The 27,817-nt window shown below is 43.8% G+C and overlaps 1 protein-coding gene across 2 annotated transcripts; it reads left to right on the top strand.

The window, feature by feature from the left end:
* The first annotated feature begins 21,812 nt into the window (after positions 1-21,812).
* On the top strand, positions 21,813-27,513 carry LOC148010487 (peroxisomal fatty acid beta-oxidation multifunctional protein MFP2-like). 2 transcript variants are annotated; one of them, XM_087671110.1, is made up of 19 exons: positions 21,813-21,966; positions 22,073-22,607; positions 23,087-23,158; positions 23,431-23,493; positions 23,582-23,638; positions 23,724-23,791; positions 23,930-24,011; positions 24,175-24,230; positions 24,371-24,673; positions 25,130-25,216; positions 25,288-25,462; positions 25,543-25,664; positions 25,750-25,913; positions 26,000-26,254; positions 26,334-26,455; positions 26,544-26,665; positions 26,743-26,891; positions 26,972-27,110; positions 27,216-27,513. In XM_087671110.1, the coding sequence occupies exons 2-19, from the start codon at positions 22,514-22,516 to the stop codon at positions 27,249-27,251; spliced, it is 2,166 nt and encodes a 721-aa protein (XP_087527236.1). In that variant the 5' UTR covers positions 21,813-21,966; positions 22,073-22,513; the 3' UTR covers positions 27,252-27,513. The 2 variants fall into 2 exon arrangements, with proteins under 2 accessions (XP_087527236.1, XP_087527235.1); XM_087671109.1 differs by having other exon boundaries at positions 21,823-22,607.
* The last annotated feature ends 304 nt before the right edge of the window (positions 27,514-27,817 follow it).

Here is a 27,817-nt window from a genome sequence, read left to right as displayed (position 1 = left end):
TGCTGCTCTAAAAATTTCATGTCTTTAATTCAGCTTGTTCATTCTCTTCATGGAAGCAAAATCAATTTCCTGCTTATCGAAATGCCATATGAGGAATAGTAATGTTGGACTATGGTAAATGACAGGTACTCATAATGGTAGGGCAAGATAAAGGTGGCAAGCTCCCTTTCATGGAAGAAGAGCAGACTAGGTATGGCCTGAGTGTCAAGACAAGGGGTTTTAGCCATTTCCCCTTCAAACACACACTAAACTTGGACGAAGCCATCCTGGAGGAGATGATTGTAAAGCAGCTAGTGGACAAATGTGCCCTTCAGAAGTATGTGGAGAAAGTAGGGCAAGGAGTTGACTACACCATGTGCGCAGAGTTCCTGGGAAGCTTTGATGATGTGAGAAAATGCGGCACAATAATAGTTAGGATAGGAGAAAAAGAACGCCATGTGGAGGTGATCCTAAGTGCTACAATGGTGGAGAAGACCCTAGGTTTGGCCCCCAAGAAAGAAAAATGCCATCGAAGAGACGTGTACGCAATGCTAGGTGTGAATAAGAATGATTTGCACATGGTGGATGGGATAAGTCTGTCAGACATTCCAAACCTAGAGGTGAGGATACAAGCGAAGATGGCCCATACTCTCTTCTTGGGACAGAGGTACAATGCATTGATGAAGAGGATTGGCGTGCCATTGTTGGAGAGCATAGCCGCAGGGTCCCCTAAAGAATTGGATTTGTCTTATAAACCATCAAGATCTCTGCCGTCATTCTAGTCACAAGCGCAGGACCAACAGCAAGGGGGGGAGTCCCCAGCCTTAACGGCCAGATCAGCGCGTAAGAAGCGTGCCTCCAAGGCCTCCACGGTCAGATTCGGCGGAGTCTTAACGACTATCATCTAAGAGGCCATAAAAGAGGCAGAAGGAGTTGAAGAGGAGGTAGGAGAAACACCCTAACAGTTGCCGCACCTTGATGTAGAGAAATCCAGTGAGAGAACCATCAATGACTGGGGAGAGCAGGAAGTGCAGGCTACCCAAAAGGAGGCCAAGGCATAAGAGAAGAAAAAGGCTACGAAGCCCCTGCAACAAAGGAGAGAGGAGATGACGAAGAAAGAACGGGTGAGGAGCTAAAAAGAGCCCAAAAAGAATCCAAAAGGGCAGAAGAAGAATGAAGGAGGAAAGAGGAGGAAGAAATGAAGAAAGTGAGGAAAGAATCACAAAGAGCCGAGGAGGAGAGGAGAAGAAGAGCAGAAGAAGAGATTGAGGAGCTAAGGAGAAAGGAGGATGAAGACATGGCAGAGGCCATACACAGGTCTATAGAGGAGACCCACAGTGCTGAAAAAATGGCCACCTTGAGCCTAGGGCACGAAGGTGAACCAAGCAGCGGCGCTAAAGCAGCCCCAGTTGTTGCAGGAAAGGGTAAAGCCACATTGCATCCCCTCCCTTCGACTCTCACACCTCAGACCGCCACCACCACCTCCACGACGTCAAGTCTCCTTCTAGTGCTCTCTCATGGTCAGTTCGATTCCTGCCTGCTAGGTTCACCACTCATTGTATCTCTCGCATCTCTGCGTTCTGCCTCAGGCTCCTAGTCTGCTGGTCTCAATTATATTCCACTATGCCTTGCAATGCTTTATGGGCTAGCTTCCATTCCTCCTCTAGGTTAGCAATGATGGCTTCTGTCATTCTATCGCGGTCCTCATACCAAGCGTGAGAATCATAGCTGTTCACCAACTGTTGGATCACTTCTGGGAATCTCCTAAGTTGAGTTCCTTGTTTTGCATGCGGTTTGATCTTTCTTCTCACATGGTTGCATTCTTGTGCTCCACAAGCTGTCAATAAGGTTAAGTAGGTCGGGTAGATCCATGTCTCTGTCGCTATTCGCTTGGTCCTACATTGGGCTTCGACTACCCGTCTGTCTTGGGAACTTCTCCTATTGGTGGGTTCCTTCAAGCTCTTTTATCTGAGTGAGTTCCTTAATTATTGCATATAATCCTCAAATTACCTCCACTCAGCATGTGTCACATAGAAGATCATAGTTAGGCTTTCAATCTTGATAGGGACCACTATTTGGCACTTTCCTAGCAGTGAGCAGGACTGTCCCCAAACTAGTTGAGTTTAGTGTTACTAGGCTACGGTTGGGGCTGACTAATGAGGGTCCAATGATCATGTGTAAGGATATTAAAGTCAGCTCCCTCATCAATAAGTGTGTCAAAGGCGTGTGTCTTTTGGGCATTCTTTGATATGTGTAGGTAGGCAAGTTCTACTGCTTCCTCATCCTCGTCCTCTATCTTGGTGATGGTGCCTACTCTTACATTCACAAGGGGTTCTAGCATTGGAGGCTCGTCTAGTGGATGCATTGGAGGGTAGTACCTCTTGAGGTGATTGCCATTGAAGAAGTATATGCCCTCTCCTTCTAAGGTCTCGAGCTCTACATTGCCTGTTTGAATAATGTTGTAGACTTTGAAAGGTCCCAACCCTCTAAACTTCATCTTCTGCTTATGGGCCTTTATAGAGTACATTAGCACTAGGTCACCTTGCTCAAAGTCACATTGTTTGACATGTTTGTCAAACCAGATCTTGCATGTTACCTTTTCGCAAATTAGTGCATGGGTAGCTAGGAGTTGGGGGTCTTAGAAAGGCGTTTTAGCTCTACCAGGTGTTTCATCCATGCCTCCTTTCCATCCCATTGCTCTTGTACTGCCACTCTCAAGCTTGAAACGAAAAACTCCACTGGCAAGATCACTTCGGTCTCCCAGAGGTAAGCTTGAATGGTGTTTGCCCTACAGCCATCTTGTACGCTGTTCTGTAGACCCATAGCGCTGCCATGAGTTTATTGTCCCAGTCGCTGCGTGAGGCAGAGACTACCTTAGTCAGTACGTTCACTAGGACTTTATTCATGGATTCTACCTGTGACTGTTAGCTTGAGGGTAGTATGGTGATGATTTTCTATGGATGTTGAAGAATGTAGGCAGTAAATGGATAATCACTTCATTAATGCAGTGTGTGCCTTGATCACTCATCATCACTAGCTCGATTGGGCAGTCGAATCGTGAGATCACATGTTCCCAAAGGAACTTAGCCATGGTCCTGGCATCATTCTTCTTGGTGGCCTGATCTTCTGTCCATTTCATGGGATAATATGTCACTAAAATTATGTACTTTGCTTGTGAGTATTGCGATGCAGGGCTAATTGGCCCAATAAAATTGATCCCCCACTTTTCAAAGGATTCTCGTGCTATTATCAGGGTCAACTACATCTTGTCCTTATGGATGGGTACTTTTGTCCTTTGATATTTGTCGCAATGCTTCACGAACTTAGCAACATTGTGGAATAGGGAGGGCCAGTTGAGATTTAGCACCTTGCATGCTATAATGTCTCTGCAATCGTGCTCCAACAATTTCACCATGTGCTTTAGTAAGCACAACATGCATTCCATGCTCACGCACGCACCTTCACAATAACCCATCCTATCCTAGTCTATAGAGTTGGTCGGTAATTAACTCATAGGGCTGAATCTTAAGGATAATGTACTTTAGCCTAGCCTTCTCTATAGGTCTCTCAATCCATGCTCTAGGACTTGGACTATGTCATCTATCCAATAAGGCATCAAATCAACCTTGAAAATGTCTCTCTCATTAGACATGCTAAGCAGGTGTGCATCGAGCAAGTTGTCTATGACATCCTATTCACCAGCTTCTCCTATAGGTATGCGGGACATATGGTTTGCCATGTAATACTACTTACCCTCGTGTACAACCACAAAGAAGTCGAATTCTAGAAGCAGAAGTAACCACCTAGTTATGCTCCCTGTAGCGCAAGGTTTGTTCACTAGATAAAGCAAGGCTTGATAGTCAATGAAGAAGTCAAAGGGCATAGCCAAAAGATAAATATAAAACTTATTTACAGTGAATAGCATCGCTAGGCTTTCCCTTTCCATTTAGAGTAATTCATCTCTGTATCCGTGAATTGTCTGCAAGCAAAGCTCACAGGACAACCAAGATTATGTTCACTAGGTTGGCACAAAATAGCTCCCACAGCGAACTTCAAGGCATCAATGTGCATGTGGAATGTTATGTTCCAATTTGGGACTTGTAGGATCGGTGCGATCGTGAGAGCCTTTTTTTGTTCTCGCAGATGGTTGGCATTCCTTGGTCCACTCGAATATGATCAGCAATTTGTAAAAGCGTTGGGCAATCAATGCATAGTTCAAAACGAATCATTGATAGTACCTTATGTATCCCAGGAAGCACTAAACTCCCTTATAGTTCATGAGTGGTGGTAAATCGATAATGACTCTAACTTTGGAAAAGTCGATAGCAATGCCATTCTTAGACACCATGTGTCTTAGGATACATCCATGTTTCAACCAGAACTAGAACTTCAAGGGGTTCAAGGAATGCTCAATTTGAAGTGCGCAAACACTCAAAGCTTGAATCTCTTTGTCTTGGCAATGGAACCAAAATGTGGAAGCTTCTTGCTCAACCGCTAAGACCCACGGACCCCTTATTGCTTCAAGCATTTCAAGCCAAGTGCAATGGCTACCTGTAAACGCCCCGAACAATGTAGTATGCTTAACAATTATGATATTCGCTTGTTTTCGAGATTTAATATAAAAGAGAATGAACACTTAAAGCTGAAAATGAAAATTACTCACAAAATTACAGCCATGAAAATGTAAAAGTAATGGAGATAAGATTGAGGGTTGAAGATGGGCAACCCCCCCCCCCCCCCCCCCCCCCCCCCCCCCGAAGGAATGCATTTCTGCTCAACCCAAGTCCCTTAGGGAAGAGCTCAGTTACAATCAACCTGAGAGTGAGAAGAAGTAATTCTCACTCTCACAAGATCATGCAAAGATGTACAAACACACATGCATTATCTATTATGCAATGATAAGAACTGATTTCTTTACAGTATGAGAGAAGAAAAAGGGAAATTCAGCCTTTCTCCATCGTTGATCAGCAGTACATGGATAGGGCTTGCTTCTTGTAGCTAAAATGGAAGAAAGAGCTCGAGGAGGAGGTGTTGTAATGAATTTAGAGGCTTGCTGTCCTGTAAAACAACAGTGATAGAAGAGGGAATATGGAGGAATTTGATAATGGAGAAGTGGGGGATGATGATGGGGATGGATGGGGCCAGTTTCTGGCTATCTGTGGGTGCTGTACATGAGTTTACAGCAAAGAAAAATGATGATGAATGAAGAAAAACGAGCTCTTATTTATAGGAGAGGGGAGAGCTAGTACAAAAGGGAAAAGTGGAGTAGCACAAGACAAGTGTCCAGCCACATGTCATGAGATGTGACAAGTGGTGGGACACTTGGAAACTTGTGTGACAAGTGTCTTGACACTTGTCTCTTCTCTATGGCCTTCCTTTTTGGGTTGAATACTGTCAAGAATAGAAACAACCAAATTTAGTAAGCACAGTCAGAGTACAGATATTACTATTTTTAGAATGACATCCCTATTTTTTAGGACTAGCATTTTTAGGCTAATTCGAGGCTCCTAAAATTTAGGGATCTCCTAAAATTTAGGGACCCCCCTCAATATGGGTGTCATATGAAAGCTTTTTCCGTGTACATCGCAAAAATGGTATCCGAATCTTCATGTGACTTTCCTATGCAAAGAAATGTGCATTTCAAGCTTTCAGCCCACACATGCACATTATACAAGCATTTCATGATCATGCCATCTTGTTGATTGTAACTGTTTGTTCTGGTGGATCTAGCCCACACTTCAAGGCATCAATCCTTTCTGTGTGCGAGTCTAACCCTGATATGCGTGAGTTCTAGTCACAGGCGCCCAATCGGGTCATATAGGTGGAAGTGTGAACTATCTTTTCTCTAACCCACCGCGTGGGTCCACCATAACCTGTGACCACTCATCAGTGGCCAGCTCCAATGCACTTTTCTTTATATCTAATTAGTGCAAAGGAAATAAATTTAATAAATCATTATATAGACAAATTAATGAAAAAGGATACAAATTCTGTTTCTATAGAGTTGTGACACTACCTCTCATATAGTCATACACTCTTTCACACCTATGATTGTAGTGAGCTTACCTCCATGCTCAATCGAGTTGCCTCTTCCCTCAAGCACTCCGGTAGCTCCACGATCCAAGGTGCAAGCTCTTGATCCTCAAGCTCCAAGCTCCATGCTCCATTGCCGCATGCAAGACAAAAGAGAGAAGAGAAGAGAAGATGAAGAAGAGAGGAGAAGATGGAGAGCCTCTCTACCACGGTCCCTCACCCTCACACACTTACTCCCTTACTCTCTCCCACTCCCTTTCTCAAGCACAAGATCAAGCAAGCAAGAACAAGAAGAAGAGAAGAAGAGAGCTAGTTTTGGCCACACAGAAGAATGATCTTCTTCATTTACTTTTTGCCTTTTATACAAGCTATAATCCCCATTGGGCATCCATTCCTTTTTTCACATAACTGGCCATTTTAGCCTAAGTCCTCTTTCTCTATTCCCTTCCTATTTATATTGTGCCTTCACACATGCTTGTCTAAATTTACAAATTACATAGGAGGGAGCTTGGCACTCTCTTAAAAAATTCAAGGTGTGCCTTTTCATTTAAAATGCACCTTTCCTCTTTTGCACTTATCCTGAACTTTTAAGGTTCTCCTTGCACTTTTGGCATTTTTTCCTCCTATTTCTTCAATTAGCGGGTTGCCTTTTTTTGCTTGCCCTGCATCTTTTTAATTTTTCTTTTTGCTTTCTTTGCACTGGGGTTAACACACAATGATCTTTACCTAAATGGACCTCTCTTTATGTAAGGGCCTCCATCAGTGTGCTTGAATGATTATAAGATAAAAGAGGTCTCAACAAAACCAAACTAATGGTCAAAATGCCCATGCACAATGATTTGCATCTCAACACGCATCTCTTTATATGCAAGGGCTTTGATTCATTTACTTGAACAATGATGCACTCAAGCATGTCCCAACAAAGCCAAAAAAAGGTTACTCATTAGCATAATCCTTGGACTTGATGATGACCAATGTGGAGGTCATCTCTCATGGACTAACTACTATAGTCAGAACTAATGCAATTGTCCATCATGGGGGCCAATTTGGGCAACCACTTGCTTAGGAACACGTGGCCATATTGCCAACACATTGGCGTGTCCAACAACATGATCATGGACATCTACCCTCGTAGATAAGAGCCTGGGCCAACTCCTTTACCACCACCTCTGAACAACTACAAAGAGAGAGAGAGAGAGAGAGAGAGAGAGAGAGAGAGAGAGAGAGAGAGAGAGAGAGAGAGAGAGAGAGAGAGAGAGAGAGAGAGAGAGAGAGAGAGAGAGAGAGAGAGAGATTATGCCAATGATCGCAATAGTGTAGGAGGGGATGAAGATTGTGGTGGAGTCCCCTAGATTGCATGGAGAGATCAAGATAGAGCTATCATAGGACTGCAAGAGATTGTTGGCCCATTGGCGGTTGCAAACGGAGAGCTTGAGGATGGAGTTACAAGTGCTATTACCACAAATACCATATTATGTGCATCTCGAGTAGCTGCATAGCTTTATCGACGCTCTGCCATATGTTGATGGTCTAACCATCTGTGGTCATTTCCAAGTTCACGTATGCTTGGGTGTGCTACAAAGAGGAATAGGGGGAGTGGATGGAAGGACTATGAATGTGGTAGTTCTCAAAATCAATTAGATTGCGATGTGATAGAACAGGTAGCATTAGGAAAAGAACTTGCAACAGGGGATCTATTCTTCTTTCTTCTTCTATGGCACATGTAGCATGTTTGAAGCATGCAATTAACAATTCTTCCTTATTCTTTGGCTTCCTTGCATAGTGAGACACCTTTGGCTTCTCTGTCACATGCTCGAGCTCCCATGGCTTCATGTCATTCATAGCTTCCTCTCTAGACCTCTAATCAAGAGAATAGAGAAAGGGATGATACTTGTTAACCTCAATTCAAGATGGTGGAAATATGAAGCAAAGAGCGGAAAAATGATAGAAAAAGAGCAAAGGCACAGAGGCAGCCCCTAAAGCTAAGCTGAGGCAAAAAGCACAATTTTAAATGGAAGAAGGCTCAAAAAACTCAAAAAACTCTTGTAAAAGAGCTCTAGGCTCCCTTCTATGCCATTTGTAAAAGAATAGACAGGTGTAGGCTTAAGGCATGAGGCAAGAAGAGGGAAATATGAAAAAGGACCTTGTCACAACTGTTGGTCATGTAAAAAGGGATGGGTGGCCTGGGAGTTTAGGGCTTGTATATAAAGTTTAGAAAGTGAATGGAAGATCATTCTTTGGTGTGTGGCTAACAAGAGACTGCTCTTCTTCTCTTCACCTTGCTTGTGTGCATGCTCTTGAGAGAGGGAGTGTGAGAGTGTGAGGGAGTGAGGGATCAAGAGGGTGAAGCTATTCACCATTTCCTCTTCTCTTCTTCTCTTCTCTTCTCTTCTCTTCTCTTTTCTCGTGCGTGCGGCTATGGTGGATGGAGCTCGATGGAGGAGGCTTGAGGATGCTTGAGCTAGCATCTAGTATTGTGGAGCTACCGGTGTGTGCGAGGGAGAAGGCAACTCATTTTGGCATCAAGGTAAGCTCACTACACTCGTAGGTTCGAAGGTGCGTCGGCTAGGTGAGAGATAGCCATTAGAGCTCGCTTGAAACACTTGAAACAATAAGTGGTCCGTGGGTCTTGGTGACTGAGCATGAGCTCTCTTCACATTTTAGTTCCATTGCCAAGACAAACAAATTCAAGCTTGAGCACTTGCATGCATCATATCGAGCATCGAAGTAAGGGATTAAGGATTCATCCCCGAAATGGAGCTTGAGATAGGTAGGCATCTTCAATACAAGTAAGTATTTTGGTTATTTTGGTTGTTTGATGATTGGAAAAGAAGGGGAAATCATTTTAGTTATTTGCTTTTGATTATTGTTGTATTTAGCATAGGTTAGGATTAAGAAATCGGATTGGAAAAGTGTAGGGTTTACTGATATAAAACATGGCAAAACAGGGCACAAATTGTGGAAAAAAAGAGTGTTTGAAATTATTAATGTTACCCAGTGAGTGATTAGGGATAGCAAGACCTTGCATGGGAAGGAGTTTAAGGACCAGGACACCATAGAAGAGCTCATTTTTCACCCTAGAATTGAGAGAGAGAAAGAAAAAGAGCTTCCATTGGTGATTCGATTCGATCTTGCCATCGGGGAGTTCTTCGCATGCGCTAGGTATATCAAACCCTTCCTCCTACATCCTTGTTGTGATTTGGAAGTTTGTGTGCCTTGTGATTGCTTGGATCATTGGATTTAATGAAATCATCCTCGACGCTGCCATTGTCGCGCGCAAGTCACCCCATCCGAGTGGCTTGGTTCTGGGCCAAGACCCAAAATCGGCCCTTGGCCCTCTTGCATTTGGCCAATTCAGCTCGTCTAACGGACAACTCAGCCAACACCTTTAGATTCGGCCCTCGACCCTCACGCCTCAGCCTATCCGAACGTACCATTCAGCCATGTTGGATTCGGCCCTTGGCCAATGTGATTCAGCCCAAACCAACTTGCCATTTCCACTCGGTCCTTTTTTACTCAGCCATGTCCATTTGATCGTCCGAGTCACAAATTCGGCCACTATTCCTATTCGGCCCTCAACCCGTTCGAATCCACCACTTAGCCCTTACAATTTGGACGAGTTGGGACGAGTCAGATTTTTGCAAATTTTTGAAAAATTGCACCATACCTAGCTAGATTTCAACTGTGCAAACCTTTGTGAGCCATCCTGATGCCCAAAACTCGATTATGGTATGCAAGGAATAGGGGAATTCGCAAGAGCAGCCGCTTAGCAGCTTGAGTAGGTTGTTGAGAGAGTCAGTGCCTTAACAACATCTAGTGGAGTCATAGACCCTGAAACGAATCTAAAATGAGAGTGACAACGCATCAAGAAACCCTAAACATATCAAGATGGCCAGAAATTGATCGAACAAGCCTAATATGAAACGAGAGTGCATAAGCTACTTAGACACTTATTCTTCGCACTCACCTTGATTTCCAACACTTGAAGTATACCTAAGAACAGCCAAAAACCTGATTGAGTACAAGTGTATGAACACACACACACACACACACACAAGCACATTGCAATGTCGACTATAACTCACAGCGCATTCACCTTGCCGTTGGCAATGTTTGGATAGTAATAACTTTCAGCAAGGGTAGCGTGACTCCATCGAAGCCTGTAGTGCCATCGGTAAAGGAACTAAGTGCAAGGTCTAAGGAGGGGGGTCGTGACTTGTCCCACCATGCCAAAACAAATTGGCTGCAACCCAAGGAAGCCACACCCAAGACCACTCAACGATATCTCAAATGGGTGCCCAAATGCCAACCGCAACCCCCTAGCAGCCAAACCACATGAACCTGCAACCAAACCATATAACCTCACGTCCTAGGCCTAGGAGACAAAGATGGCACTACAGAAGCAGACGAACGGTCAAACCACGATGGGTGCCCAAAGACCTATTGCACACCCAATTCTACTACAAAGGCAACAATTGGATTTGGTTGCCCAAGACTATGAGAAATATGCGTGTCTCTCCATCCAAGCCCTCTAGCTCATCTCCACAAAATGGAGAGCTAGTGAGGATTGAGAAACCAATTGAATCAAAAAGCACCAAACCCATAGAACCTCTACGAGTCTATTGACCAAAACCACAACCAACCGCCCCTAGACCAGCTCAACCGAACACATCCAGTGTCCCAATGGCTCCACAAGTAGTGAGCAATGCATCACCTTAGCCCGAAGACCAACCCATCATCGAAGTGGCCTGCTAAATGCCCCACTAATCAATCCACTAAGCTAGTATCCATTCCAACACAGCCTCCAACCTCCAACCTCCAACCTCTAGCCACGAAAATGGTATTTGTTCTTAAGTTATCCAGTCCACCAAACCCCAGCCTCCAACCTCCAACCACAAGCCTCAGACCCTCCTACTATGAGCATAGAGCTATTATTACCTTGGCCTTGGACCTAGCCACTAATACGAGGGATGACTTAGTCACCTACATCCGACGGTTGGATGCCACCTTCACCACGTTAGCCAAGAGCTATGAACAGCTGGACTTAGGGCTCCTAGATGAGTTCTTAGCAGTAGATGTCCACTCCTTCCCATGCACCTAGGAAGAATCCAATTTCATGTTTGTCAAGATTCCCATGGAGTCGAGGAATTGATCGCCACCAAAATCTCTCGAGAGCAAGCTTGCAAACAACAATTGATCACATCCTATAGTAGGAGCAAAGTCTCTGCAACAAGCCAGAAACTAAAAGAGTTGAAAACGCTAGTCGACACTCCAACTCTTCTTTTCTGTGCAAATGGTACGCTCTTCATCTCTAATGGGAATACGAGGGCTACCAAATTATGACCAATGCCAAGCATAGACTGGCAATCAAAACCTCTGAGTATGACCCAACCTATGTGGCTCCTACCTCATTCAGAGTATTGGCTATTGATTTTGCAATCGACCGTTGGAGCACCATGTTATGGCCCACTCCTATTTCGATCGAATCCCAACCGAGGAAGAATTGCATATTGCATTAGCAGGATGAATTTTGTTGACTTCCTCACTAATGTCTAGGCTTACATTACACACGTAGGCATTAGACCTCATGACATGGATTGTCATGCCCACTTGGAGTATAACCCAAACTTTTACGATTGGCTCATGATGAAGTAAAGCACAAAATGCATGTGTTTCTTGCCATTATCCCTTCATCATCCAATCCTAGGAAGGATTTTCCTCACTTTTGGGGGGGAGGGGGTAAGGCAAAGAAGAAGACATGACTTGAACCTTATCAATCTTTAAAAAGCAACAAGGATTGATAAACGTCAATTTGTACTTAAAGAAAGTTTTCATGGAATTCTGGGGTGAACTATGTGGATTGCTTGAAGCAAAAACTTTCATTCTATACTTGAGCACTTCATCTTTCCATAGCATATATTCTTAACCCCCTCATATTTTCGCAAAAAGTTATTTCAAGTAAACTAATAGTGAGATGTTGCATAATGACAGGAACCCATGATGGTCGAGCATGACAAAGGCAACAAACTCCCATTTATGGAAGAAGAGCAGGCGGAATACGGAAACAAGGGTCTTTAATTAGCTTAAGTTCAGAAGAATCCAGAACTCAGAAAGCATGTGATGAAAGATCAAGTGGTAAAACAGATGGTCTCGAAACCAGGGTAATCTTGGTAAATATATGGAGAAGGTCGGCCAAGCCATCGACTACAACAAGTGTGCAGAATTCCTACAAGAACCTTTGATGTGAACAGGAACCGTGGCAGCGTGATAGTGAGACAAGGAGGAGAGACTCGCAGAGTAGAAGTGGAGTTGAGCCCCAAAATGGTGGAAAGAGCTCTAGGACTAGTCAACAAGCTCGAGAGGCAGTCCAAAAGAGATGTTTACAATATACTAGGGATGGACAAGGCTCAAGTGTATACAAATGATGGAGTTAGCTTAGCTGACATCCTCGACCCCGACATCAAGTTGTAGGAAAAGATAGTCCACACTCTATGCTCTAGTCAACTTTACGATGCCTTGGTGAGCACGATTGGAGTGCCATTGCTTTAAGTGCCTTGCAGTAGCCAAAAAATCTCTAGATGAGATCAATTGGAACATCTACATGCCTAAGACTGTTGAATCCTCAGCGAAAGTGCTAGCCACAAGAACCAAAGCAGCAGGTGGGGAGTCTCCGGCTTCCATAGCAAAGACGAGAAGGAAAAAGCTAGTAACTAAGGCCTCCAACATAGGTTTTGGAGGTGTGCTTGTTGCCATAATCTAGGAGGCTATTGGGGACTTGGAGAGATAAGAAGTGGTGGAAGAAACCCTCGAGTGCTTACTAGCCCATAGATCGCTTGTGTAGTCACCCTAAAAGAGGGAAACTCCATCTCAAGTCTAGCAACAACAAGAGGCCTCAAGAGAGAGAACCATTAGTGGGGAAGGGAAGGAGGGCTCAGTCCCATCGAGCCAAGGTGCAAAAAGAAGAATCAAGCTGAACATCTTAGGGAAGAGGAAGAAAATCATGGGAGAAGGAGACAAGGAAGTAGAAGCCGCACAGAAAGAATTGAGAGAATTAGAAGATGAACAAAGAAAGAAGCAGGAAGAAGAGGAAGAGGAGTGAGTAAGAAAGGTGGAAGAGGAGTCAAGAAGGGCGAAAGAGGAACAAAGAAGGAAGCAAATAGAAAACGAGAAAAGGCTGAAAAGAGAAGAAGACAAGCAAATGGCCCTCGCCTTGCGATTGTCGATAGAGTAAGCCTCCCACCTCGAAGATCTTGCAAGGAGAAGACCAGGTGATGAACCAGACTTCAATGCTAGAGCAAAAGAAAGAGCTCAAGAGCCCATTGTGCCAAGCAAGGGAAAGGCCCCCATGAACCCACCACCACCAGCCCTGATTGCCATGCCAACCACTACCCATAAGACCTCAAAAGTGGGATGGACCAAAGCAACATGGTGGCATGGGTGCAGTACCTACTGAACTCAGTGAAGTAGCTTGGCCCATCACCCAATGGTGGTAGAGCTGCAATAATAGGAACAAAGAGACATGTTGCCATGGACATAGAATCTAGACAGGACCCAAAGAAGTCCAAGGTCCAAGCATCCACAACGTCCATGCTGTTGGCCATACTGGAAGCAACCAACTATGACGAGTATGTGTAGGAGCTCCTAGGCCAACTTGAAAAGATGAAGGAAGACATGAAGACCACCATGGCGGAGTTGGAGGTTGAAAAGGATGCATTCACTACCTACCAACCGGAGAAGACAAAGTAGATAACCATCTACTAGAGGTAGGTGAACGACCTAAAGAAGGAATTAGAAGCAATGAAGAAAATGGAGGCACAGAAGGAACAAAAAAGTGAAAAGGAGCTACAAGTGGAAATGGTAGAGGGATAAATGGGGCTAGAAATGGACTTCTCAAGCCTCATACAGGAGCAAAAGGATATGGCGGAGCAATTTGAACAACTAAATAACCTAGGAGAGGAGCACAGTGAGGAGTTAAAGAGGGTAAAGATACAAGCCCATGCAAAGATCGAGAAGGAGAGGAGGCAAAAGGAACGATTGCAGAAGAAAGTGCAAGAGATTAGGGCCCAAAAGAACAAGGAGTCAACTAAAAAATTGCTAGAGGTGGAGAATCGACTCCTTGGGTCCCTGCATGAGTAGGAATGACTTGAAGAAAAGCTGAATTGTCACAAAGAAGACAATGAGTTGATGTTGGCAATTAGGAAAGAGCAAGAGGAGGTGGTGACAATGTTATCACAAGAGATGATCCAGAGTCAAAGAAAGATGGAGGAGAAAGCTGAGACCTAGGAAGAGAGGAACCTTGGAAGAGTCAAGGACTTGGAAGAGTGCCTTGCCCTAGCAGAAAGTAGGAGAATTTTGGCAAAGGAAAGGATTGAAGCAGTGATGACAGGGTTGGAAGTCCAGCAACATGCCTTCCTAAACACAATGCTTCATGTAACTCAGGCCAGAGGTGACGAATCCATGGAAGGGGACGAATCCATGGAAGGGACAAAAAAGAAGTTGGAGATCTTAAGGAGGGCCACAAAATATGGGCTCCAAGAGCACACCCCTAAAATTAGCACTAGCCCAAGCTTGATGCAATGAAGGCAACTTTTAATGCAAGTGGAGCTCTTAAAACAAAGGAGTTAGAGCAACTTGGAATTGGAGAGTAGGAGCACCAAGAACAACCAACCACAACAACCCAGGCAGAACGACCAAGGGTCGAAGGGCCCAATTCTGAGCAACTTGACGATGCCGAGGCCAGTGAATAGAGGCCTCCCCTGTCTCCATCAACAGAAGTAGAGAAGAAGAAGATCTAGCCATTGTAGAAAGGATGATCGAGACCAAAAGGAAACGTAGAGAGTTGGCCGACTTCATGAGGAGAAAGTTTGATGAAAGACCACAAGATGTGCCCGATGTCCAGATGCCCAAATTGAGGAACAACTACCTATCAACTAGGCATGGGAATTGAACCATTGGGAGCAATGGGAGAATGGGTGTAGGCCATTCGAATTTGATTTCCCCTACCTTTCTACCTGAATCGAGTGCTGCCTCCACAAGTGGTTGAAGGAGTCATCCAACTCTCAAAGAGGCTAGGGAAGTGCTGGCTAGACAATAGAGTTACACATCCCATGTTGTGGAGAAGAGAGTGCACAAAGTATTGGGAGGAGAAGGTCATGGAAGAGCTGAGAAAAGTCAAAGGCTACGAGTCCCAGCCTAATTGGTGCTGAAAGATTTGGGACAACAATTTTGAGGCATGGATGGCTTTTTGCAACATGCTATCATATGAAAGGGATGACCCCAATAGACCAGGAGAAGCATGGTAGGTACGACTTCCCCTTGATCTACAATGTCAATGCTGACACTCCTGAAGAATGCTTGACCTTTGGGGCACAAGACCTCTGACCCTCCATCACTCACTTCTTGGAACGAGTTCATGGCATGCCTCGACCCCGCTTTCCTTACCACTTGTAATCACCTCCACCTCTTGTGACTTCTACTAAAACAAAAACTAGTAGTCCAAGAAGAGCGCCTCCCACCCCTCTATTTTGATATCAATGTAGAAATAGACAGTTGTGCAATGACCCACCTAATGTTAAGGGCTGCTCTCTTGCCAGCTTTTTGCATGAGCCTTTTGGAAGATATGAGTAACAATAAGTTCTCAAAATGTAATCATCCTTTCCTCTCTACTACCCCTCTCAATGTAAGAATCAACCAAAAGGGCTACTTGCAAAGCTATGCTTTGCTTAGCAAATCTCTTAGGCACCCTCAAAGTGCCAAAAGCGCAAGGACAACCTTAAAAGTTCAAGGCAAGTGCAAAAGAGGAAAGGTGCATTTTAAATGCAAAGAGTGAGGAACTATGGTGGAGAAGCTCCCCATCTTCTCTTCTCTTCTTCTTCTTCTCTTTTCTTCTCTCCTCTTGTCTTGCACGCGGCAATGGAGCATGGAGCTTGAAGCTTGAGGATTGAGCTTTGCTTGAGCTTGCACCTTGGATTGTGGAGCTACCAGAGTGCTTGAGGGAGGAGAAAACTCGATCAAGCATGGAGGTAAGCTCACTACACTTGTAGGTGTGGGAGAGTGCACAACTATGTGAGAGGTAGCCATTGCACTTGGCTTGAAATGCTTGAAGCAATAAGTGGTCCATGGATCTTGGTAGTTGAGTGAAAAGCTCCCACATTGTGTATGTACAGAAAGACAAGGTTGGTCTTATCATCATGTGTTCTCCCCCTCCTAAGTTGATATGCTCGCCTTTTCCTTGCAAAGGTCCTTTGGCTGAAAAAATCTATTTGATTTCTAACCTATTGAGTCCTTTTCCATGTCTTTGGCTTTCTCACTTGTCAAATATTAATGCAACTTCACAATGGTGGCCCCTCTGCTACATATATGTCTCTCTCCTACGTTCATTTCTTTCTCTCATTTTCCATTCCTTAAAAATTCACTACTTTTCTATTTCATACAAGGCAAGGATCCTCCCTTCTTTAAAGAGGACATAGCAAAGATCCCCATAGACAAGACGAGCGGTGATTTGGTGTGTCAATTGTATCCTAACATAAATCAAATATTGTTCAACAAGTGCAAGGTGCTTAGAGAAGTTTTTTGGCTAACAAGATGCCTTACACACCAAGTCTAGAATCACAAGATTTGTTTGACATGCCACCTATTTGACCTAGGTAGACATGTCACTAGTTGACCTTGGGTAGACCTAAAGTGGTCATGCAGCCTAGCAACATGGCCTACTCATGTTCAACCATGATGCCTACTCATCTATGAGAACTTCTTGATGACATGAACACCATGTACCTATCCAGGTGGTGGCAATATATTTACTAGCCATCCTCTATGGGTCAATGAGAGTATATTGTCATATAAAACATGGAATATTTAGCCTCAATGTAAGATATAACCTTACATAAATAATTTCTCAAAAAAACATTGTGTATAGTGAATCCATCACACAAGAAATCGATATTGTTACTAGCCTTTGTATTTGGAACTCCCTCTTTTTTATAATAAAGTAAAGATCGAGTTCCTTGCACTTGAGATACCGATTAGTCAATTTGATGGTCTTATGTTACTAATGTCCTCCACTCTATTACCTCTACTTACATCAAGTACAAGCATATGTGATAATGGAATGCAAATAATAAAAAAGGCTTTATGGTAGGAGAGGCAATGGAAATAGTTTGGACATTTTTTAGTTTTGAGCCCTTGAGTGGTAACTTCGATGAGTTGGAAGTGGTAGTGTATTATTTTGGTATAGTAAAGAGATCATGTAGGATTCTCTCACAAGCACTTTGATATCCAAACATCAGTTGCCATATGCAAAAGTCTCTAGCTACATGGCATTGTGTAACTATGTAGTTGAAATTGAGAAATTATTGCAAGATTTAATACAATAACTTTTTGAAAGGTGAGAAGAATTGAAGCTTGCTTAGAAGAGCTATGGCAAGAGAGCAAGAGCAAGAAAGAGAGAGAGACCAAATGGAAACTCCAACGGTCACAATGTGTGATCGGGCCTTCCTTTATTCAAACTCTTGCTAAAAGAATAAAGAATAAAGTGACGGTGACGGGCACTCACCACCTGCAGTGTGCAGTGGTGGGTTCTGTTAGTGTAGTAATACATGGGTGGCTAGGCAGAGGTGCCTTTACCCCCAAAAACCTCCCACTTAAAGGCAAATCTGCCTCAGTGAGGAGTGAAAAAGAAAAAAAAGGCAGTACAATGTACACGTGTACAACAGGATGAGGAAAAATGTCATCTCATCCAACGCCTATCAATCTCTTGAGGAAGGCAAAGTGCTCAATAGTGAGGCTTTTCATGAGCAGATCAACATGATTTTTGTTAGTGGAGATCTTGACAAGGTCAACAGACTTGTCCACCACCACCCCACGTATGAAGTGATACCTCACCTCAATGTGTTTTATCTTCGCATGGAAGACCGGATACTTGGCTAGCTGAATAGCACTCATAGAATCAGAATGCAACATAGGTATAGAATCAATCCCAAGGTCATGAACCAAACAACCCAACCATATGGCCTCCTTGCAAGTCTCAGTGGCTACAACATACTCGGCCTCAGTGGAAGAGAGAGCCGTACACTTTTGAACCCTGGACATCCAAGAGACAGCACCTCTAGCATAGGTGAATATGCCTCCAACATCTCAAAGCATCGGGCTAGTCAATGGCAAATTCTCAAAGATCAAGATCAACCGGCCATCCTTGCCAGTGATTGGAACATGACGACGCTCCCCTTTGATCGCTCACATGGCAGCTGCAACATGCTCCAGGAGGAGATAGAAGCATGGTAGGCATTGGAGCGAGCGATCTCAAGGATCTTGCAGTCCTAACCCTATGCTCTCAGAATGTGCCCTACACTTGGCACAACCGCCATGTGGGTAGTACATGGAGGGCATGTGGACTTGATTGCTTTTACTCCACCCAGGGGGCATGGTGGCTCCGTGGCAACATTTCCTACCGTACTCTCTGGATAATCTCAACTTCGGACCATCTGCCTACACTAACGCCCTTCCGTGTCGTTGTGATTGGGAGAACATAAAAGCGCCCCCCCCCCCCCCCCCCCCCCCCCATTTCGCTTCACAACATCTTTCCTCAATAATAAAGGATTTGTCACCGAATTGGCAAATACTTGGGAGAGTGCTAGAGACCTGGCCATGTCTCCTACCTTTAGATGGCAAATATGCCTTGAAGTTGTCATTGCAACATCAAAAGCACATGGAAGGAAAGTAGCAGTGCAAAGGAGAAAAGATGGTGCAACAACAAGCAGAATTAGGGGGAACCTCATGGAGGAATTGGCCATCATGCCTGATGACATCCATCTTCAAACTTTGCTAAGGCAAGTGGAAGAATTTATGAGGCTTCATGAGGAACATGCAGTTCAAGCGGCCAAGACCTTGCTGAGAGGTCAGTGGGAATTAGCTGGGGATGCCCCCAATTCTTTCTTTTTTAAAGCTCTAAAACTCAAGCATGCCAAGGAGACCATAACAACAGTGGAAGATGAACAGGGAATACTCCACACTGATGAGTATTCTATTGCAACTATCTTTGAAAGACATCTTTCTTCAGTTGTTGGCGTGGAGCCAGATCTCTCGAATGACTTTGACCATCGTCTAGAGAACTTTCTAGATGGCAAATCCCCAACCATCACGCATGTAGAAGTATTACTGCTTGATATGCCATTTTCTGTGGAGGAAGTAAAACACATTGTTCAACTCATGAAAACATGGAAGGCGCTAGGTCCTTACGGCTTGCCAACCAGGCTATTTCAAACTATCTAGGATGTATGTGGAGAAGGCACAATGGACATGCTGAATTCGATTAGGCAGTCTAGATGTTTATTGAGGGAGGCCAACCACGGTCTCATTAAACTTGTCCCTAAGTCGGCCTAGAGAACTAAACCAGCTAGCTGGTGCCCCTTGACTATGTTAAATTTCACATATAAGATCTACTCAAAAGCTCTGGCTCAACAGATTAAATTCCTCCTAGGGAGGATGGTCCATGAAAGGCAATTTGGATTCATAAATGGCAAGAAAATTCAGGATCCCATCCTTAACCTAGTCCTGTTAATTGATCTTGCATTGACCCACAACTCTGAGTTTGTATTGGTTAATGTCGATCTGGATAAGGCATATGGCCGTATTAATTGGGTCTTCATCAGGAGGGTATTGGAGCACTTTAAGTTTGGGCCGGTGTTTATATCCATGGTGGACTCATGGTTCACAAATGCACATGCATCCATCATCATCAATGGGGGGGTAACCATATCCTTCCCACTCAAAAGATCTATTCGGCAAGGATGCTCCATAGCCCCTCTCCTCTTTGCCCTAATAATTGATCCTCTGCTGCGCACAATTGATAAAAAGATTCAAGATGGGGAGATCAAGGGATTGCCCCTTCTTGATGGATCCTCCACCCCCTCGCAATTTTTTGTGGATGACAGTGCATCCATTGTTGCTGCAAAGAAGCAATCGGCATATTCTCTTCTTGAAATGTTCAATGAGCTCGCTACTCTCTCTTCATCAGTACAATCGCTCCAAGACTGAATTCCTTCCTTTCTCCTTAGAAGGGCCACAGGAGTGGATGCACACATATGACTTCAAGGTCATTCAACTTGGAGAAATCATTAGATATCAGGGGGCTCTAATTGGTATTGGCATCACAAACAAGCAAAGGTTTAGCTCGTTCAAGGAGAAAATACAAGCTAAACTTACTAGATGGCATGCTGCCCTGCTAACTCTAGCTAGCAAGGAAACTATAGCCAAAAATATCTTCACTTTGCTGGCTGTGTTCATGGCCTCATTCTTCCCCTTCAGTAATGTGGCCAAGGGCAGCATAGAGAAAGATTTTAGAAGCTTCCTATGTAGAAAAGGAGAGAAATATGGCCTTGCCCAAATTAGCTAGGACACTCTGGCTGCCATGGCTGGACTCTCTGGCTTCTAAGGCAAATAGGTTGATCTTCTCACTTGCTGGGAGGATAGGCTCTAATCAACCATGGGCATTGATTCTTGAAGCGTGGATCACAACCTTAGTTCACCCTTGCTTTAGGCCGACATGGCAAGATGTAGTTAACAACTACCATAGCCCAATCAAGTTGTCTTAGTCACACATTGCTCAGGGTCTGGTAAGCGCTTGGCAAAAAAAATCTCTCAAGTCAAGTGGATCCACACCTTTAGCAGAAATGGGGATACCTCCCTCAGCTCCTCAATCTGGCTAAATCCTTTTGCATTTGAGCCGCCCATGTCCTTATGCAACAACAACCCCAGATCAGCCAGGTCCATTGCAAGGAAAGGCTTGAGATGCTGGTCCCAAATATGGATCACACAAACCTCCAATTGGCAATCAATAGCAACAATAAGGGAGTCATTCAATCTCTCGTTGCAGGAGACATATTGGCTCCAAAGGATGATCATCTATCTACACCATGATTGACCTACTTCACCAATAGTCCAGCCCAACCCCCCTTCGCTTGCTTTGGAGAGCCCAGCTGGGAAACAATTGATTAAATGCAGAAAGAGAGAAGATTTTGAAGCTACCTCACTAGTAATTCCACTCACACTGAAAAGTGGAAGAAATATGCTCCATACGCCTCTCCCCTTAGTTGGCAAAGGAGGATCAAGAGTGTGGATTGCTATCCCATCCTATAGACTCAATTTCTTTAGATGGAGACTCTTGCTCAAGAAGCTGCCCACTAGAGCAAAGTTAGCTCAGAGACTCCCCATTTCACTGCTCTGCCCACTGTGCAAATAGCATGAAGAACAGGAGAAGCACCTGTTTTGGGACTATGTTGTGGTCGGCCAGTATGGAACGCGCTCAGGAAATGGCTAAAGGATGCCAACTTGAAGAATGAGATTAGTTTTACCACGACCCTCTTTGGTGACCGTGGCAAGCTTGATGATGCCTTTGGCAGACTGATTGTAATTCTCTCTTCCATAGCTCTTAGGTTTATATGGCTTGCTAGGAACAATTTTCTCTTCAAAGAGAGTCACCAACCAGCCATTTTTGTATTTGCTGATCAGTTTAGGGCATTTTGCCTCCCAGTACTTCAATCCTTAGCTCCAGCTCACTGAATTGTTCACTTATTCTACAAGAGGCTAAGTCGCTTGGCCTAACAGTCTTCATGGCTTGAAGCCTACTGCATCACCTTTATGATGTTGTAAATATTTTACTCTTAGTGATGACACAAGCATATGCATTATTAAAAAAAAACTCAAAAACATATATAAATTCGTTACAATATACCTTATAATACTTTAAGCACGGTACTCTTTAATATATAGAGAGAGAAAGAGAGAGATTAAACATCATCGTGTTTCAAGTGCTGGAGCCTTCGCTCTTGGATAATGAACACCAGCGCTTGCGCGAGTACTAACGCGAAAAGCTAGTTAGAACGATCAAATTATGCAATTAAATGTGCTTGCCCGTCCGGGAAAACAGCCTGAGTGCCGACTGAACAGCCAAGCCAAGTAAGCTTGCATCAGAGCTTTCGTGTGCACCTCTCTCTCTCTCTCTCTGCTATTCAATCATATTTGATCGTCATGATCCCCTCACAGTAAGCTTGCTTGCGCGCAGGAAAATTAGCTGATGTCAGAGACCTGATTCTCCGACGGGATTTTCTCTCCATTTGCTGTGTGTGAGAGAGAGAGAGGGGGGAGAAGCACAGGGCAAGCTTTCGCATTTTTCTCAACCGCCGCTCGACAGATTTGACAACGTTTTTTGTGGGGGGGGCGGAGGGGACGGGGCAACACAGAGAGAGAATAGTTCTTTTTTTGGGGACATAGCCATCCGTGAGGACCTAGAAAAAGGAGAACGAGGACAGCATTTAAGGAGGAAGATCTTTCGCAACTGCACAGCTTATATATACGTACGTATCAACATACGCAGAAGACGAGGAAGAAGAATCGTAGAAAAGAAGATCAGAAGATTGAATCTTTTCGCTTTATCGCCATTTCTGCTGCAATAGACAAGGCCTGCTATTCTCGCCCTCCTTTCATTCTGGTCCAAGAGTGAGACATGGAGAAGGAATACGTGAAGCTCGAGGTCGGCTCTGATGGCGTTGCAGTCATCACCATGGAGAACCCGCCCGTTAACTCGCTCGCGATTCCAGGTTCTTATCTCTCCCTCTCTCTCTCTCTCTCTCTCTCTCTCTCTCTGTCTGTGTCACAAGAGGTGCGTCCATTCATTTGCTCGATCGCGTTTGCCCCTTCTCGAGGTGCTCTGTTTTTTGGCTGCTTGCTCCCATGCATTTTCCTTTCAAACAAAGGAAACTCGTTGCCATGCATCCTGCCAAAACCTTGCGTTTCCTTTTCACCTGTTTCCACGTTTTGGCTGGATGATTTTTTCTGCTCCGTCAAACAGGCTAGTTTCTGCAAGAAAAAACTTCTCATTTCTAGATCTCGAACATCTTACGCCCTCCTCCTCGCGGGCAGATTTATCGATTGCAATTCAAAGTACCACTTCCTTGCATTCTTCAAAGATTCTTATGTTGTTTTGATCCATTTTCCCCCCTATCCTCGGAGAATAGATCTCGACTAGTAAAGAATCGGGTCTGACTTGTGTCTCAGTGTTACTGATATTCTTTTACAGTATTCTGGGGTCTAAAGAACAAGTACGATGAAGCTTTACGGAGGAATGATGTGAAAGCTATCGTGTTGACAGGTATGAGAATTGTTTCAACCTCTTGGTTCTGTAGAATATTCACGGACTTGTTTAGTGGCAGCAGAGTTAGAAAGGGTTTTTAGTGCCCCGTCTTTCCCCTTTGGTGATTTTGAGAGTCTTCAGGGTTTCCTTTCCGTCTAGATAAGTGGTAATACATGCGGAGTCTGTCTGAAATTCTTCAGACAACCATGCAACGTGATGTTTTATTCCATTAGTTCTTTTTCAGTACTGTTGCCTTTGTGATGGCTGTTATGACAATGCCTGTTTTTTAGGGGCTGGTGGAAAGTTCTCTGGTGGGTTTGATATCACGAACATGCAGAGGATTCAAATGGAAGGTTGGCTATCCGGTTTACTCACAAAGATCAGTATCTTCTAACATTTCGAACTCTAGCCTGTTTTGAGACTGCGTTTCTTTCCATGCAGGGGATATCTCGCAAATTTCATGGGTATCAGTGGATTTTCAAACCTATTTGATGGAGGGTAATTTAATGTTGCTGGCTATGATCATGGTTTGATTGTTGCAAGCCTTCTTCTTTCTAATCGATAGTCCAAGTTCTGATTGCAGGATCCAAGAAACCATCTGTGGCTGCCATTCAGGACCTTGCACTCGGTGGTGGCTTGGAGCTGGCCATGGTAATGCCTTAAATGCTGGCTGTCGTGCTCAAGAGACTTTGAGCAGAAATGCACAGTTGACCTTGGCAACTCAGATTCAGGTGTTGTTTTAGTCATGGGATTGTGTAACCAACATTTGGAAATTGTGTGGCTTTGCAGTGTTGCCATGGTCGAATTGCAACTCCCAAAGCACAACTAGGGCTACCTGAACTTCAGCTTGGTGTTATTCCAGGGGGTGGAGGTACTGGCTGTATTGAAAACTTCATTGAATACCTAGCTGCCCTTGTTACTATGATGAAAGTGTGTGGGAAAGTGTGCAAGCTAAGTTTTGATATTGCTTTCTTGTAACTGTTGTGGTGGTGAATTTGCATTCCCTGAATAGCGAACCCATCCTTTGCTTACAGGCACGCAACGTCTACCACGACTGGTGGGATTATCCAAGGCTTTGGAGTTGATGCTGGTAGGTGCCAAGTCTAGTTAGTCTTTTTCTTTACAGGAAAGCCTGATTTTGTCTTTCAGGACAAGGTGCAGGTTGTATATCAGCACTTGTGCTAGGCCCTTTCACCATGTTCTAAGGGGCAACGTTTTCTCTACTTTCAGACATCAAAGCCCATCAGTTCAGAGGAAGGCAAAGAATTGGGACTTGTAGATGCTATTGTGCCACCTGAAGAGCTCTTAAGTACCGCAAGGAAGTGGGCTTTGGACATTGTTAATTTCCGCCGACCACGGATCTTGTCCCTTCACAGGACAGACAAGCTGGAGCCACTTGCTGAAGCACGAGAAATTTTGAAATTCGCAAGGGTGCAAACTAGGAAAAAGGCGCCAAACCTTAAGCATCCCTTGGTTTGTCTGGATGTTGTTGAAGAGGGCATTGTCAATGGTGGGCTTGCAGGCATTTACAAGGTATTTTTATTTTGTGTAATATCATTCCTGTTGTAAACAGTCAACTTCAGTAACATAGGGCACCATTGATCTTAGTAATCTAGAACTTTCAGCTCAAGATACCCATAATGTCACTCGGCCCTTTCTCTGATTACTGCCCCTTACTGTAGACCTTAAGGCATTCCCCTACTTGAGTCTTGAACCAAGGAACTTAGTGCCAGCATGATTATTATGCTAGCTTAGGGAGATTTCTTTTGTATGAAATCTCTCTACTTCACCCCTTTTTTTCTCTAGCTAGGGAAGAACTGAAGGAGCTTAATGGTAGCTGATCATCTCAGACCACTTTACTTAATCTTTGCTTAGGGAGATCACTTTTTAAGAATTTACTGTTCATTCCGTGTTACGTATACTTTACTGTTCATTCCGTGCTATGTATTTCTGCATGAATGTTCATGCCGTTTATTCCTGCATGAACAGGAAGGAGAGGGTTTCAAACAGTGTGTCTTTTCTGACACAGCAAAAGCTTTGGTGCATGTGTTTTTTGCTCAAAGGGCCACCGGAAAGGTAACAAAGGTTGTTCTTGGAATCTGGATGATGCTTCTGTTCATCTGGCTTACGTAGTGTACTCATTGCAGGTCCGTGGTGTTACAGATATAGGCCTGAATCCAAGGCCTTTGAGGAAAGTGGGTGTTGTAGGAGGTGGGCTTATGGGGTCTGGAATAGCGACAGCTTGTATTTTGAATGGGATTCCTGTGGTTATTAAAGAAGTTAATGCTACATTTCTGCAGGCTGGACTTGACAGAGTTAAAGGTACAGAAGCACCATAGCTGTTTTATGTTTGGATTTCTGTCTGCCAAAACAACTGATCCTGTCATTTTACTGGCTTCCAGCAAATTTACAAAGTAGGGTGAAAAAAGGCAAGATGACTGAAGAGAAATTCAAGAAGACATTTGCTTTAGTGCAAGGTGTGCTGGAATATGATGAATTTAAAAATGTGGACATTGTGATTGAGGTAAGCTGTTGTATATCATATCATTTAATGGGTTCATGAATGTGTCGCCTGTTTTTGTAGTCAGTGTTATACATTCCATATGCAGGCTGTCATTGAAAAGCTTCCGCTAAAGCAGCAGATTTTTAGTGACCTCGAAAAAGTGTGTCCTGTGACTTGTGTTCTGGCCTCTAATACTTCTACCATTGATCTAAACCTAGTGGGTGAAAAGATACAAGCAAAAGAACGGCTTGCAGGGGCTCATTTTTTCAGGTATTTCTTGCAACATTTGATGCAGTTGCTGTCTCTGCTAGAATTTTTATCTTCAAACTGATATGCTAGTTGTGCCTGTTTTGCAGTCCTGCACACATAATGCCCTTGTTTGAAATTATTCGGACAAGCACCACTGCACCACAAATGTTGGTTGATCTTCTTGATTTTGGGAAGAAGATTAAGAAAGTACCTGTAGTAGTAGGTAACTGCCCTGGGTTTGCTGTCAATCGTACCTTCTTCCCGTACACACAAGCTTCATTAATGCTGGTGGACCTTGGTGTGGACATCTACCGAATTGATAGCATTATCACTGCTTTTGGCATGCCAATGGGTCCTTTTAGGTAAATTGTTGCTTTGGCAGTGATGTCAGAAATTGGTGTAACTTGTCGTTGTCTCTCTGATCTCTCTTTCTTTTTGTAGGTTGGCAGATCTTGTTGGATTTGAAGTCGGTGTAGCTTCAGGGATGACATACATAAATGCTTTCCCTGATCGTGTGTACAAGTCTATGTTATTCCCAATCCTTATGGAGGAGAAGCGCCTTGGTTTGGCATCTCATATTGATTTTACCGCGTTTTAAGAACTCCTGATTTTCTTGGGATATGTTTTACTAGAAGTTTCTTCTTCTTGCAGGTGAGAGAACCCGTAAAGGTTTTTATGTCTATGATGACAAGAGAAAAGCCAAACCAGATCGTGATTTACAGACATATATTGACAAGTCCCGTGCGGCTGCAAATATTATGCCTAACAATAAGGTACATGTCTTGATATGTTCGGGGAATATCCATTTGTCCTGACTGTTGTACTGACTCAGGACTTTGTTCTTGCACAGCCTGTAAACCTCTCTGATAAGGAGGTGGTGGAGATGATCTTTTTCCCTGTGGTTAATGAAGCATGCAGGGTTCTTGAAGAAGGGATAGTCTCAAAAGCATCTGACCTTGATATAGCATGTGTTATGGGCATGGGTTTTCCACCATACCGGTAATTGTTTGCTTGCTGCATGTCATAAAGCTTCATTGTTATGGTTTTTTACTTCTTATCTAACATGCTTTCTCTTGCAGAGGTGGTATTGTATTTTGGGGTGACTTGATTGGTGCTAAATATATTGCATCAAAATTGACTGATCTATCAAAACTCTATGGGAAGTTTTTTGAGCCCTGCCAATGGCTCAAATACTGTGCAGCAAGGGATTTAAAACTGGCAAGTTTCTTATTACCACAATGTATCTGCAGGTTTTGCATTGATTACTGATTGGGAGGTTGCCCATTGATCATTGACCATTGGGTGGTTTTTGTGTTATTGCAGAGTTCCCCTGTGGAGGCAACAAAGTCGCGTCTGTAATTGTAGTTGGGTAGCTTATTTAAGCTGCTGTGAAAGAGCAGTTGGAATCAGAACTTGTCAGGCTGGTTATAAAGTCAGCATTTTATCACGGATGGGACACTCCTATTGGACAAAGGGGACAGTTGGAGGTCTTTGAGGAAAGGGTTGATCCATCTCATTGTACCGTTTTTTAAATCATCACAATAACCTGCAGAACCTGCTCAGCCTCTCATTGTACCACATTTTGCGATCATTACAATAAGATGAAGATTTTGCTCCCCTTTATGTGCTTTAGTCTCTTTCTCTAATTGAAATCAAGTGTAGAAGTTACTTTTTTGAATTGTGATATGGATGGTTGGCTTTGTGTAGTTTCCAGTTGTACTGAGAATTTTTTCTAGAACTTAGACAAGAAAGCCAAAGAATATAACACAGGTGGACAGTTATCATTGCTATTTTATAGGATGACATACTCTCAGGCGCAGAATATGGTCTTGGAAAGTTGCAACTTATTGTGAGAAACTTGGTAATCCAACATCTGACCTTTCATCTGCAGAGAGGTTGTATGCAAAAACAGATCTTGTTGGAGA

This window comes from Lygodium microphyllum, chromosome 29 (assembly GCF_053477565.2).
Source record: "Lygodium microphyllum isolate KBCC chromosome 29, Lygodium_microphyllum_v1.1.10, whole genome shotgun sequence".
Taxonomy (NCBI): Eukaryota; Viridiplantae; Streptophyta; class Polypodiopsida; order Schizaeales; family Lygodiaceae; genus Lygodium; species Lygodium microphyllum.
Note: the sequence above shows the minus strand (reverse complement) of the source record. Positions and strands in the feature narration are given on the sequence as shown.

What these genes read in the sequence shown, in the direction of transcription:
- LOC148010487 (XM_087671110.1), top strand. Translation starts at nt 22,514, where the DNA reads ATGGAGAAGGAATACGTGAAGCTCGAGGTCGGCTCTGATGGCGTTGCA. An exon ending in GTGGCTTGGAGCTGGCCATG is followed by an intron (nt 23,792 to 23,929) that starts GTAATGCCTTAA and finishes GTGGCTTTGCAG; the next exon opens with TGTTGCCATGGTCGAATTGC. An exon ending in ATGCCAATGGGTCCTTTTAG is followed by an intron (nt 26,255 to 26,333) that starts GTAAATTGTTGC and finishes TTCTTTTTGTAG; the next exon opens with GTTGGCAGATCTTGTTGGAT.